The following is a 13,852-nucleotide window of genomic DNA, read 5'->3' as shown; positions in this document are numbered from 1 at the left end:
ATAAACATGAACGACAGCGAAGTCGATGGCACGCCAGAGCAAATCCCATGTTTCCCACCGAAAGCAATGTTGAAAGATTGCTGAAAGTTCCACCAGGAATGACCCGATATCAAACTTTGAGTTGATTTTTTTTTTTTCTTCTTGTTTTTCATAAGCCCCCCAATGTTGATTGCATAAACAAAGTTTCATTGAAAAAATGATTTGAAATATTCCTGTAATTGCATTTTTCAGTATGTGACCTTTTGACCCCACCAAAACAGAGGGGCGAGGTGGGGCCAAAACTGAAACGACTGGGTTTTTTTGTGTATACAATGTTGAGGCTCGTATGAGAGCTAACACACGGAGCGTACAACAAGGGGAGCAAGAGACGAGAGAGGGAAGGAAAAAAAAAAAAAACGGTGGAGAACAGAGACATGAGGAGATTTGTGGGAGACCAATGGGTGGGGTACACGGGGTTAAACAAGATGGAGACAAAAGGGACTTTCAGGTCCTTACACGACAGGGACTTTCAGGAGGGAAAGCAGGGAATGTTGAAGGAGGTGGGTTTGGGGTGGATTAGCGGGGGTAGAAAAGATCATGGTTTTGGATGGAGGAAGACATGAGATGGTGGTGAACACACGTTTTGAAGACCTGGAGGGAAGAGTGGGATTGAAGAGAGTGTGGGAGTTTGTTCCAAAGGCAGGAAAAGGAGGAATGAAAGAGTGAAGGTGAGCAGTGATTTGTGATGTTGTTGGTTTTACTAGAAGGGGGTTGCTGGAGGACCTTGAGCGCCCTGTGGACATATTGGGAGGGGGGGGACATATCTCAGACAGATCAGATGGAGCGAGGCCGGAGAGGAGACGGTAAAAGAGAGAAAGAGCACCGACCTGCCTGCAGTGAGAGAGTGAGAGGCCCAAACACTCAGCCTCATCGCAGGAGATGCCAATTATTTGAAATGCCTTGATTTCCACAGCGTGAAGCCGAGAAAGGTGGGAGGCAGGAGCACCAGCCCAGAGGGGAGAGTAATACTCCATCAGGTTGCAGATGAAAGCTTTGTATGTGGTCAGGAGCTCAGGTGGACCGAGGAAGGACTTTGCACAACGGAGGATTCTCAGTCGGCGACTAGCTTTGGAGGCCTGCTTGGAAATGTTGCTTTCCCAGGAAAGATCGTGGCAGATCATGAGACCCATAAGCTTGAATGAAAGGACTTCTTCCAGAAGTTTGTTGAGAAAGTAGATGGGGAGTGTGGGTGGGGGTGGGAGGGGGTTCAAACGGTCCTTTCGGAGAGACATAGTGAGGGTGAGTGTGAGATTTGTCCTGGTTGAAAGACATGTTCCATGTGTTGGACCAGTTTGTGATTTTATCCAGATCTGCAGTGAGCGAAGAAGCTGCTGCTTGCCGGTCTGAGGGATGACAGATGGTACGGCAGAGGGTGGAGTCATCAGAAAAGAGATAAAGAGGATTTTCCGGAGAGTCGGAGAGATCATTGATGAAAACCAGAAAAAGAACAGGGCCCAGAACGCTACCTTGAGGAACTCCAGCCTGCACAGGAAGAGGGGATGAAAGAACTCCATTTAGGGCCACACGTTGACTGCGACAGGAGAGGAAGTCTGCGAGCCATGAGTGGAGATGGCCTTGAATACCATGGGAAGAGAGTTTGGTGAGTAGGGCAGGGTGCCAGACTGTGTCAAAAGCACGTGATATGTCCAGGGATACGGCTCGGATTTCATGTCTGGCATTGCGTACCTCCATCCATTGTTGGGAGAGCAGAAGCAGCATATCCAGGGTCGAGTGACCTGGTCTGAAACCAAATTGATGATCGAAAATCAAGCCATTGGAGAAGAGGAAGGATTTAATGTCTGAAGCGATGATGGATTCCATAATCTGGCTGATGATTGGGAGAAGGCTGATTGTTCTGTAGTTGCAGGGATCTGTTTTTGCACCTTTTTTATGCAGGGCAGTGATGTTTGCAGATTTCTAAGACTTGGCAGATGACCTTGAGCAAATGAGAGGGTGAATAGAACAGAGAGGGTGAGCAAGAGCAGAAGAGCAGGTTTTTAGGACACGTGGGCTGATGCTGTCTGGACCGGTTGCAGAATCTGAGTCGAGGTTTGACAGCAAGCTCTCCACCTTGTCAGGAGAAAAGGACACAGAGTCCAGGGACAGTTGAGTACTACTGGGTAAAGTGGGTACAGAAAGTGATGGGTTTGACACAAGATTTTGATGCAAACACCGAGTTTAGGCATTCAGCCTTTTCACGTACGGTATCAGCAGTGCGGCCATTTGAGGTAAGGGAGGGGATGGAGGAGGAACATACACCAGAAACAGATTTGAGTAGATGCCACCAAGATTTGGAGGAGAGGGAGAGAGAGAGAGAGAGAGAGGGAGAGGGTTTGAGAATTCAGACTTGAGATTAGCAAGGTGTTGTTTTCTGGCTCTCCTGAGGGTAGATACACACTTGTTCCGAGCTTTGTGGAAGGAACTGAGATTGCCCTCAGTGTACCAGGGGCGGGAGGAAGGAAGGGAGGGACAACTGAAGACAAGAGGGTATAAATCTGTGCATGAGGGAGAACAAGTTTCTTTCCATTTTAACCTTGTGCCACATGTTGTTTATAACCAGCAAGTTTGAATTCCTGCTAAATCGTTGATAAGATAACGTGACAGACTTCAATACCCCCGACACACACACACACACACACACACACACACACACACACACACACACACACACACACACACACACACACACACACACACACACACACACACACACACACACACACACACACACACACACACACACACACACACAGCCCGTTGTACCTGTGACAGCAGGCGATTGATGGCTGAAGCCCGTTGTTGAGAATCCAGGTGGGGCATGTCATTCTGAATAATCTGGTCAGTGATTCCATGTGGGAGTTGTTCACATAGTGATAGCAGCCTAGAAAAAACACGTCTCACAACTCGCATACCGGGCGGTGTATAAGATCGCATCGGTGGAATCATCGCTCGACCCTCACAGTTTGTCGATTCCGACAGCGGAATTAAATGAAACAAAATATCAGAAAACATCGGGTTCAACACAAGATGGGTGAAGGAAATTCGCGCGAATGTGGGAAAAGAGGTTTAAACTTGATCAAGTGAGGAGACAGACACAGGCCCGCACGTTGTCGTCCCACGGTACACGTGTCGCAGTCACTCCCCGTGAGGGATCCGTCCGCACCCCGACCACGAATCAAAGCACGGATCCAACGAACCTGCGTTCTATCTCCGCGCTCTCTTGTTTCACGGCTGTGTCCCCCATGACGCTTCATTCGTCCATAAAATTTCTCACCTCCTCCTCTTCTTCTTCTTCTTCTTCGTGCCCCGCTTTCTCGACGTGCTCTGAACGCCACGCCCCTCGAACGTGACGTAGGGCCTACGACGAGTTCTCATTCGCCATTTCGAATAATGATCGGACAGATTGGATCACAGTCACAAAATATATATTTATCACAGCGTTGACCGAGCCGTCCACTGCGCACGTTTTATTTGAACGATTTATGTGAAGGATCCTTGATGCTGAATCCGTGATGCGATCCAGTCGTAGTGCCAGCAGGAGGTGCCTCACCATGGAGCACGGCTCCGTTCATGGTTGCAAATTGCTTTGGGACCTTAAAATATCTCACGATCGTCACAATCACGTGTTAGTTTATGCCGTCATTCCTGAAAGAGAGGCGGGTTGCGTCATCCTTTTCTTTGTGTTGAGATGTTTTGTAATGTTCGAGGAAGAGATATCCTGAATTGAATGGCGTGTTGTGCGATCAATGGCGACTCTCTCTGTCTCTCTTCTGATGAACCAGACACTTCACAGGGTGTCGAGGTCGGGGCCGCCGAAGCAGCTTCCTGTGCAACCGTTACACTGGGTGGTTTGCCACTGCCTTCCCAGCAGTAGCTCGGGCAGGGATTTGTTCATGGTGCCGGCGATAGCTCGCCGCCTTTTCACGAAGGACACCGTGGGATTTTTAACGGCCACCCAGTTTAACGTCCATCCGAGTGACGAGACACACACACACACACACACACACACACACACACACACACACACACACACACACACACACACACACACACACACACACACACACACACACACACACACACGAATGAATGACCGTGCCTGTGGAAACACCGGGATGACAGTTTGTAGCCGGGTCGGGATTCGAACCCAGGTTAGATTGCTCAGGAGTAAGTGTGCTATGCGGACGTTCGTTGTTAACGCAAACATGTGAGGAAGAGAAGCGACGACACAATTTAAATATATACATATATTCTCCATTATAAAGTATGCAGTGTTCGAGAAAGAATGTCTTCTCTCCATAAAATTAACAATAATGAGAGCGTAAAACAAACAAACAACAACAACAAAAAGAGAAATCACAGAGTGCAGACCCTCCCCAGAACTTGTTTTTTGTGGTGTTTGCCTTGTTTTGTGTGGTGTTTGCCTTGTTTTGTGTGGTGTTTGCGTTGTTTTGTGTGGTGTTTGCGTTGTTTTGTGTGGTGTTTGCGTTGTTTTGTGTGGTGTTTGCGTTGTTTTGTGTGGTGTTTGCGTTGTTTTGTGTGGTGTTTGCGTTGTTTTGTGTGGTGTTTGCGTTGTTTTGTGTGGTGTTTGCGTTGTTTTGTGTGGTGTTTGCGTTGTTTTGTGTGGTGTTTGCGTTGTTTTGTGTGGCGTTTGCGTTGTTTTGTGTGGCGTTTGCGTTGTTTTGTGTGGTGTTTGCGTTGTTTTGTGTGGTGTTTGCGTTGTTTTGTGTGGTGTTTGCGTTGTTTTGTGTGGTGTTTGCGTTGTTTTGTGTGGTGTTTGCGTTGTTTTGTGTGGTGTTTGCGTTGTTTTGTGTGGTGTTTGCGTTGTTTTGTGTGGCGTTTGCGTTGTTTTGTGTGGTGTTTGCGTTGTTTTGAGTGGCGTTTGCGTTGTTTTGTGTGGCGTTTGCGTTGTTTTGTGTGGCGTTTGCGTTGTTTTGTGTGGCGTTTGCCTTGTTTTGTGTGGCGTTTGCGTTGTTTTGTGTGGCGTTTGCGTTGTTTTGTGTGGCGTTTGCGTTGTTTTGTGTGGTGTTTGCGTTGTTTTGTGTGGTGTTTGCGTTGTTTTGTGTGGCGTTTGCGTTGTTTTGTGTGGCGTTTGCGTTGTTTTGTGTGGCGTTTGCGTTGTTTTGTGTGGCGTTTGCGTTGTTTTGTGTGGCGTTTGCGTTGTTTTGTGTGGCGTTTGCGTTGTTTTGTGTGGCGTTTGCGTTGTTTTGTGTGGCGTTTGCGTTGTTTTGTGTGGTGTTTGCGTTGTTTTGTGTGGCGTTTGCGTTGTTTTGTGTGGTGTTTGCTTGTTTTGTGTGGTGTTTGCGTTGTTTTGTGTGGCGTTTGCGTTGTTTTGTGTGGCGTTTGCGTTGTTTTGTGTGGTGTTTGCGTTGTTTTGTGTGGTGTTTGCGTTGTTTTGTGTGGTGTTTGCGTTGTTTTGTGTGGTGTTTGCGTTGTTTTGTGTGGTGTTTGCGTTGTTTTGTGTGGTGTTTGCGTTGTTTTGTGTGGTGTTTGCGTTGTTTTGTGTGGTGTTTGCGTTGTTTTGTGTGGTGTTTGCCTTGTTTTGTGTGGTGTTTGCGTTGTTTTGTGTGGCGTTTGCGTTGTTTTGTGTGGTGTTTGCGTTGTTTTGTGTGGCGTTTGCCTTGTTTTGTGTGGCGTTTGCGTTGTTTTGTGTGGTGTTTGCCTTGTTTTGTGTGGCGTTTGCGTTGTTTTGTGTGGCGTTTGCGTTGTTTTGTGTGGCGTTTGCCTTGTTTTGTGTGGCGTTTGCGTTGTTTTGTGTGGCGTTTGCCTTGTTTTGTGTGGCGTTTGCGTTGTTTTGTGTGGCGTTTGCGTTGTTTTGTGTGGTGTTTGCCTTGTTTTGTGTGGCGTTTGCGTTGTTTTGTGTGGTGTTTGCCTTGTTTTGTGTGGTGTTTGCGTTGTTTTGTGTGGTGTTTGCCTTGGTTTGTGTGGTGTTTGCCTTGTTTTGTGTGGTTTTTGCTTTGTTTTGTGTGGTGTTTGCGTTGTTTTGTGTGGTGTTTGCCTTGTTTTGTGTGGTGTTTGCCTTGTTTTGTGTGGTGTTTGCGTTGTTTTGTGTGGTGTTTGCCTTGTTTTGTGTGGCGTTTGCGTTGTTTTGTGTGGCGTTTGCGTTGTTTTGTGTGGCGTTTGCCTTGTTTTGTGTGGCGTTTGCGTTGTTTTGTGTGGCGTTTGCGTTGTTTTGTGTGGCGTTTGCCTTGTTTTGTGTGGCGTTTGCGTTGTTTTGTGTGGGGTTTGCCGTGTTTTGTGTGGTGTTTGCGTTGTTTTGTGTGGCGTTTGCGTTGTTTTGTGTGGCGTTTGCGTTGTTTTGTGTGGCGTTTGCGTTGTTTTGTGTGGCGTTTGCGTTGTTTTGTGTGGTGTTTGCGTTGTTTTGTGTGGTGTTTGCCTTGTTTTGTGTGGTGTTTGCCTTGTTTTGTGTGGTGTTTGCATTGTTTTGTGTGGTGTTTGCGTTGTTTTGTGTGGTGTTTGCCTTGTTTTGTGTGGTGTTTGCCTTGTTTTGTGTGGTGTTTGCGTTGTTTTGTGTGGTGTTTGCCTTGTTTTGTGTGGCGTCTGCGTTGTTTTGTGTGGCGTTTGCGTTGTTTTGTGTGGCGTCTGCCTTGTTTTGTGTGGCGTTTGCGTTGTTTTGTGTGGCGTTTGCCTTGTTTTGTGTGGCGTTTGCGTTGTTTTGTGTGGCGTTTGCGTTGTTTTGTGTGGCGTTTGCCTTGTTTTGTGTGGCGTTTGCGTTGTTTTGTGTGGTGTTTGCCTTGTTTTGTGTGGTGTTTGCCTTGTTTTGTGTGGTGTTTGCGTTGTTTTGTGTGGCGTTTGCGTTGTTTTGTGTGGTGTTTGCGTTGTTTTGTGTGGTGTTTGCGTTGTTTTGTGTGGCGTTTGCGTTGTTTTGTGTGGCGTTTGCGTTGTTTTGTGTGGCGTTTGCCTTGTTTTGTGTGGCGTTTGCGTTGTTTTGTGTGGCGTTTGCGTTGTTTTGTGTGGCGTTTGCGTTGTTTTGTGTGGCGTTTGCGTTGTTTTGTGTGGCGTTTGCGTTGTTTTGTGTGGTGTTTGCCTTGTTTTGTGTGGCGTTTGCGTTGTTTTGTGTGGTGTTTGCGTTGTTTTGTGTGGTGTTTGCGTTGTTTTGTGTGGTGTTTGCGTTGTTTTGTGTGGTGTTTGCCTTGTTTTGTGTGGTATTTCCCTTGTTTTGTGTGGTGTTTGCCTTGTTTTGTGTGGTGTTTGCCTTGTTTTGTGTGGTGTTTGCATTGTTTTGTGTGGTGTTTGCGTTGTTTTGTGTGGTGTTTGCCTTGTTTTGTGTGGTGTTTGCGTTGTTTTGTGTGGTGTTTGCCTTGTTTTGTGTGGCGTTTGCGTTGTTTTGTGTGGCGTTTGCGTTGTTTTGTGTGGCGTTTGCCTTGTTTTGTGTGGCGTTTGCGTTGTTTTGTGTGGCGTTTGCCTTGTTTTGTGTGGCGTTTGCGTTGTTTTGTGTGGCGTTTGCCTTGTTTTGTGTGGCGTTTGCCTTGTTTTGTGTGGCGTTTGCGTTGTTTTGTGTGGCGTTTGCCTTGTTTTGTGTGGCGTTTGCGTTGTTTTGTGTGGCGTTTCGTTGTTTTGTGTGGCGTTTGCGTTGTTTTGTGTGGCGTTTGCGTTGTTTTGTGTGGCGTTTGCGTTTTGGGTGGTGTTTGCGTTGTTTTGTGTGGTGTTTGCGTTGTTTTGTGTGTGGTTTGCGTTGTTTTGTGTGGTGTTTGCCTTGTTTTGTGTGGCGTTTGCGTTGTTTTGTGTGGTGTTTGCGTTGTTTTGTGTGGTGTTTGCGTTGTTTTGTGTGGTGTTTGCCTTGTTTTGTGTGGTGTTTGCCTTGTTTTGTGTGGCGTTTGCCTTGTTTTGTGTGGCGTTTGCCTTGTTTTGTGTGGCGTTTGCGTTGTTTTGTGTGGCGTTTGCGTTGTTTTGTGTGGCGTTTGCGTTGTTTTGTGTGGCGTTTGCGTTGTTTTGTGTGGCGTTTGCGTTGTTTTGTGTGGTGTTTGCGTTGTTTTGTGTGGTGTTTGCGTTGTTTTGTGTGGTGTTTGCGTTGTTTTGTGTGGTGTTTGCGTTGTTTTGTGTGGCGTTTGCGTTGTTTTGTGTGGCGTTTGCGTTGTTTTGTGTGGCGTTTGCGTTGTTTTGTGTGGCGTTTGCGTTGTTTTGTGTGGTGTTTGCGTTGTTTTGTGTGGCGTTTGCGTTGTTTTGTGTGGCGTTTGCGTTGTTTTGTGTGGCGTTTGCGTTGTTTTGTGTGGCGTTTGCGTTGTTTTGTGTGGCGTTTGCGTTGTTTTGTGTGGCGTTTGCGTTGTTTTGTGTGGCGTTTGCGTTGTTTTGTGTGGCGTTTGCGTTGTTTTGTGTGGCGTTTGCGTTGTTTTGTGTGGCGTTTGCGTTGTTTTGTGTGGCGTTTGCGTTGTTTTGTGTGGCGTTTGCGTTGTTTTGTGTGGCGTTTGCGTTGTTTTGTGTGGCGTTTGCGTTGTTTTGTGTGGCGTTTGCCTTGTTTTGTGTGGCGTTTGCGTTGTTTTGTGTGGCGTTTGCGTTGTTTTGTGTGGCGTTTGCGTTGTTTTGTGTGGCGTTTGCGTTGTTTTGTGTGGCGTTTGCCTTGTTTTGTGTGGCGTTTGCGTTGTTTTGTGTGGCGTTTGCGTTGTTTTGTGTGGCGTTTGCGTTGTTTTGTGTGGCGTTTGCGTTGTTTTGTGTGGCGTTTGCGTTGTTTTGTGTGGCGTTTGCGTTGTTTTGTGTGGTGTTTGCCTTGTTTTGTGTGGCGTTTGCGTTGTTTTGTGTGGTGTTTGCCTTGTTTTGTGTGGTGTTTGCCTTGTTTTGTGTGGCGTTTGCGTTGTTTTGTGTGGTGTTTGCCTTGTTTTGTGTGGTGTTTGCCTTGTTTTGTGTGGCGTTTGCGTTGTTTTGTGTGGTGTTTGCCTTGTTTTGTGTGGTGTTTGCGTTGTTTTGTGTGGTGTTTGCCTTGTTTTGTGTGGTGTTTGCCTTGTTTTGTGTGGTGTTTGCCTTGTTTTGTGTGGTGTTTGCCTTGTTTTGTGTGGTGTTTGCCTTGTTTTGTGTGGTGTTTGCCTTGTTTTGTGTGGTGTTTGCCTTGTTTTGTGTGGCGTTTGCGTTGTTTTGTGTGGTGTTTGCCTTGTTTTGTGTGGTGTTTGTGTTGTTTTGTGTGGTATTTGCCTTGTTTTGTGTGGTGTTTGCCTTGTTTTGTGTGGTGTTTGCGTTGTTTTGTGTGGTGTTTGCGTTGTTTTGTGTGGTGTTTGCGTTGTTTTGTGTGGTGTTTGCGTTGTTTTGTGTGGTGTTTGCGTTGTTTTGTGTGGCGTTTGCGTTGTTTTGTGTGGCGTTTGCGTTGTTTTGTGTGGTGTTTGCGTTGTTTTGTGTGGCGTTTGCGTTGTTTTGTGTGGCGTTTGCGTTGTTTTGTGTGGCGTTTGCGTTGTTTTGTGTGGCGTTTGCGTTGTTTTGTGTGGTGTTTGCGTTGTTTTGTGTGGTGTTTGCCTTGTTTTGTGTGGTGTTTGCGTTGTTTTGTGTGGTGTTTGCGTTGTTTTGTGTGGTGTTTGCCTTGTTTTGTGTGGCGTTTGCCTTGTTTTGTGTGGCGTTTGCCTTGTTTTGTGTGGCGTTTGCGTTGTTTTGTGTGGCGTTTGCGTTGTTTTGTGTGGCGTTTGCGTTGTTTTGTGTGGCGTTTGCGTTGTTTTGTGTGGCGTTTGCGTTGTTTTGTGTGGCGTTTGCGTTGTTTTGTGTGGCGTTTGCGTTGTTTTGTGTGGCGTTTGCGTTGTTTTGTGCGGCGTTTGCGTTGGTTTGTCTGCCGTCTGCGTTGTTTTTTGTGGCGCCTCCGTTTTTTTGGGTGGCGTCTGCGTTGTGTTGTGTGGCGTGTGCGTTGTTTTGTGTGGCGGTTGCGTTGTCGGGTGTGGCGTTTGCGGGGTTTTGTGTGGCGTTGGCGTTGTTCTGTGTGGCGTTTTCGTTGTTTTGTGTGGCGTTTGCGTTGTTTTGTGTGGTGTTTGCCTTGTTTTGTGTGGCGTTTGCCTTGTTTTGTGTGGCGTTTGCGTTGTTTTGTGTGGTGTTTGCCTTGTTTTGTGTGGCGTTTGCCTTGTTTTGTGTGGTGTTTGTGTTGTTTTGTGTGGTGTTTGCCTTGTTTTGTGTGGCGTTTGCCTAGTTTTGTGTGGTGTTTGCCTTGTTTTGTGTGGTGTTTGCCTTGTTTTGTGTGGTGTTTGCCTTGTTTTGTGTGGTGTTTGCCTTGTTTTGTGTGGCGTTTGCCTTGTTTTGTGTGGTGTTTGCCTTGTTTTGTGTGGCGTTTGCGTTATTTTGTGTGGTGTTTGCCTTGTTTTGTGTGGTGTTTGTGTTGTTTTGTGTGGTATTTGCCTTGTTTTGTGTGGTGTTTGCCTTGTTTTGTGTGGTGTTTGCGTTGTTTTGTGTGGTGTTTGCGTTGTTTTGTGTGGTGTTTGCGTTGTTTTGTGTGGTGTTTGCGTTGTTTTGTGTGGTGTTTGCGTTGTTTTGTGTGGTGTTTGCGTTGTTTTGTGTGGTGTTTGCGTTGTTTTGTGTGGTGTTTGCGTTGTTTTGTGTGGTGTTTGCGTTGTTTTGTGTGGTGTTTGTGTTGTTTTGTGTGGCGTTTGCGTTGTTTTGTGTGGCGTTTGCGTTGTTTTGTGTGGCGTTTGCGTTGTTTTGTGTGGTGTTTGCGTTGTTTTGTGTGGTGTTTGCGTTGTTTTGTGTGGCGTTTGCGTTGTTTTGTGTGGCGTTTGCGTCGTTTTGTGTGGCGTTTGCGTCGTTTTGTGTGGCGTTTGCGTCGTTTTGTGTGGCGTTTGCGTTGTTTTGTGTGGCGTTTGCCTTGTTTTGTGTGGCGTTTGCGTTGTTTTGTGTGGTGTTTGCGTTGTTTTGTGTGGTGTTTGCGTTGTTTTGTGTGGTGTTTGCCTTGTTTTGTGTGGCGTTTGCGTTGTTTTGTGTGGCGTTTGCGTTGTTTTGTGTGGCGTTTGCGTTGTTTTGTGTGGCGTTTGCCTTGTTTTGTGTGGCGTTTGCCTTGTTTTGTGTGGCGTTTGCCTTGTTTTGTGTGGCGTTTGCCTTGTTTTGTGTGGTGTTTGCGTTGTTTTGTGTGGCGTTTGCGTTGTTTTGTGTGGCGTTTGCCTTGTTTTGTGTGGCGTTTGCGTTGTTTTGTGTGGCGTTTGCCTTGTTTTGTGTGGCGTTTGCCTTGTTTTGTGTGGCGTTTGCGTTGTTTTGTGTGGTGTTTGCGCTGCTTTGTGTGGCGTTTGCATTGCTTTGTGTGGTGTTTGCCTTGTTTTGTGTGGTGTTTGCGTTGTTTTGTGCGATGTTTGTGTTGTTTTGTGTGGTGTTTGCCTTGTTTTGTGTGTCGTTTGCCTTGTTTTGTGTGGTGTTTGCCTTGTTTTGTGTGGTGTTTGCCTTGTTTTGTGTGGTGTTTGCCTTGTTTGGTGTGGTGTTTGCGTTGTTTTGTGTGGTGTTTGCCTTGTTTTGTGTGGTGTTTGACTTGTTTTGTGCGGTGTTTGCCTTGCTTTGTGTGGTGTTTGCCTTGTTTTGTGTGGTGTTTGCCTTGTTTTGTGTGGTGTTTGCCTTGTTTTCTGTGGTGTTTGCCTTGTTTTGTGTGGTGTTTGCCTTGTTTTGTGTGGTGTTTGCCTTGTTTTGTGTGGTGTTTGCCTTGTTTTGTGTGGTGTTTGCCTTGTTTTGTGTGGTGTTTGCCTTGTTTTGTGTGGTGTTTGCCTTGTTTTGTGTGGTGTTTGCCTTGTTTTGTGTGGTGTTTGCCTTGTTTTGTGTGGTGTTTGCCTTGTTTTGTGTGGTGTTTGCCTTGTTTTGTGTGGTGTTTGCCTTGTTTTGTGTGGCGTTTGCCTTGTTTGGTGTGGCGTTTGCCTTGTTTTGTGTGGCGTTTGCGTTGTTTTGTGTGGCGTTTGCGTTGTTTTGTGTGGCGTTTGCGTTGTTTTGTGTGGCGTTTGCGTTGTTTTGTGTGGCGTTTGCGTTGTTTTGTGTGGCGTTTGCGTTGTTTTTTGTGGCGTTTGCCTTGTTTTGTGTGGCGTTTGCCTTGTTTTGTGTGGCGTTTGCCTTGTTTTGTGTGGCGTTTGCCTTGTTTTGTGTGGCGTTTGCCTTGTTTTGTGTGGCGTTTGCCTTGTTTTGTGTGGCGTTTGCCTTGTTTTGTGTGGCGTTTGCCTTGTTTTGTGTGGCGTTTGCCTTGTTTTGTGTGGCGTTTGCCTTGTTTTGTGTGGTGTTTGCCTTGTATTGTGTGGTGTTTGCCTTGTTTTGTGTGGCGTTTGCCTTGTTTTGTGTGGCGTTTGCGTTGTTTTGTGTGGTGTTTGCCTTGTTTTGTGTGGCGTTTGCCTTGTTTTGTGTGGCGTTTGCCTTGTTTTGTGTGGTGTTTGCCTTGTTTGGTGTGGTGTTTGCGTTGTTTTGTGTGGTGTTTGCGTTGTTTTGTGTGGTGTTTGCCTTGTTTTGTGTGGTGTTTGCGTTGTTTTGTGTGGTGTTTGCCTTGTTTTGTGTGGTGTTTGCGTTGTTTTGTGTGGTGTTTGCGTTGTTTTGTGTGGTGTTTGCGTTGTTTTGTGTGGTGTTTGCCTTGTTTTGTGTGGTGTTTGTGTTGTTTTGTGTGGTGTTTGCCTTGTTTTGTGTGGCGTTTGCCTAGTTTTGTGTGGTGTTTGCCTTGTTTTGTGTGGTGTTTGCCTTGTTTTGTGTGGTGTTTGCCTTGTTTTGTGTGGTGTTTGCCTTGTTTTGTGTGGTGTCTGCCTTGTTTTGTGTGGTGTTTGCCTTGTTTTGTGTGGTGTTTGCCTTGTTTTGTGTGGTGTTTGCCTTGTTTTGTGTGGTGTTTGCGTTGTTTTGTGTGGTGTTTGCGTTGTTTTTAGTGTTGTTTGCGTTGTTTTTTGTGTTGTTTGCGTTGTTTATTGTGGTGTTTGCGTTGTTTTTTGTGGTGTTTGCGTTGTTTTTTGTGGTGTTTGCGTTGTTTTTTGTGGTGTTTGCGTTGTTTTGTGTGGTGTTTGCGTTGTTTTTTGTGGTGTTTGCGTCGTTTTGTGTGGTGTTTGTGTTGTTTTGTGTGGTGTTTGTGTTGTTTTGTGTGGTGTTTGCGTTGTTTTTTGTGGTGTTTGCGTTGTTTTTTGTGGTGTACTTTGTGTTGTTTTTTGTGGTGTACTTTGTGTGGTGTTTATGTGACAGTGTGTAACATAATGAGAGACATAACTCGAAATGCCATTTTATAACTGCTGCCAGTGATGACAGGCTATCAAGACGTCCAGCTTTGATTGCACACCTGACCCTGACCCTGACCAATGACGTGTTTCATAATTACCCTCACCACAGGAGAGAAGTTATTGCATTTGGGTCTGTTTGTTAATTACAAAATTGAAGATTTTTCAAGTATGTTGGTTAGTCGATTTTGTTTTTGTCTCTGTCTGTCACCTTCAGGTAACGATTTTAAACGGATCTTCATGAAACTTCACCACATGGTAGAGTTTGTCATACGGAACAAGCCAATTGCTTTTGAGGTCAAAAGGTAAACACCGGCCCAAGATAAAAAAAAAACTTCAGTGAGATTTCTAAAATCGTCAATTTTCATCCGATTGATTTGAAATTTGAACAGGATTTATATTTCAGGTCACTCAATTCAACAAGCCGATTATTTTGAGGTCAATTTAGGCCAAAAGGTCAACGTAGGCCAGATTTCTAAAATTGACAACTTTCATCCCATTGATTTCAAATTTGAAGAGGATTTGCATATTTGGTCATTCAATTCAACCACCAATTATTTTTGAGGTGAAATTTGATTTATGGATTTTGCAATTATCGTGCTCTGTACGTCTTGTTCTTGTTTGTTTATCCGCACAGAGCTTTCGTGTTTTTCTCCGCAACCGTTTGTCAGATTCACCATAAGAAATTCACCATAAGAGTGACTTCA

The 13,852-nt window shown here is 45.7% G+C and overlaps 1 protein-coding gene across 10 annotated transcripts in view; it reads right to left on the bottom strand.

Moving 5' to 3' along the window:
* The window catches only part of POLR3F (RNA polymerase III subunit F), a 41,196-nt gene that overhangs the window by 19,869 nt on the left and 7,475 nt on the right, over positions 1–13,852 (bottom strand). For 2 of the 10 annotated variants that reach the window (XM_085887429.1, XM_085887428.1), the window contains exons 1-2: positions 3,314–3,439; positions 2,803–2,920 (exon numbers count right to left, since the gene is read on the bottom strand). In XM_085887429.1, coding sequence (XP_085743555.1) covers positions 2,803–2,920; positions 3,314–3,414 — 219 coding nt within the window. In that variant the 5' untranslated portion in view covers positions 3,415–3,439. Of the gene's footprint in view, positions 1–2,802; positions 2,921–3,236; positions 3,527–13,852 lie in introns of those variants that run through there. The other 8 variants (XM_085887423.1, XM_085887422.1, XM_085887430.1 and 5 more) reach the window with 7 other exon arrangements.

The sequence above is a fragment of the Eptatretus burgeri genome, chromosome 7 (genome assembly GCF_056783735.1).
Source record: "Eptatretus burgeri isolate ZD-2024b chromosome 7, Ebu_testis_v1, whole genome shotgun sequence".
Lineage (NCBI taxonomy): Eukaryota > Metazoa > Chordata > Myxini > Myxiniformes > Myxinidae > Eptatretus > Eptatretus burgeri.
Note: the sequence above shows the minus strand (reverse complement) of the source record. Positions and strands in the feature narration are given on the sequence as shown.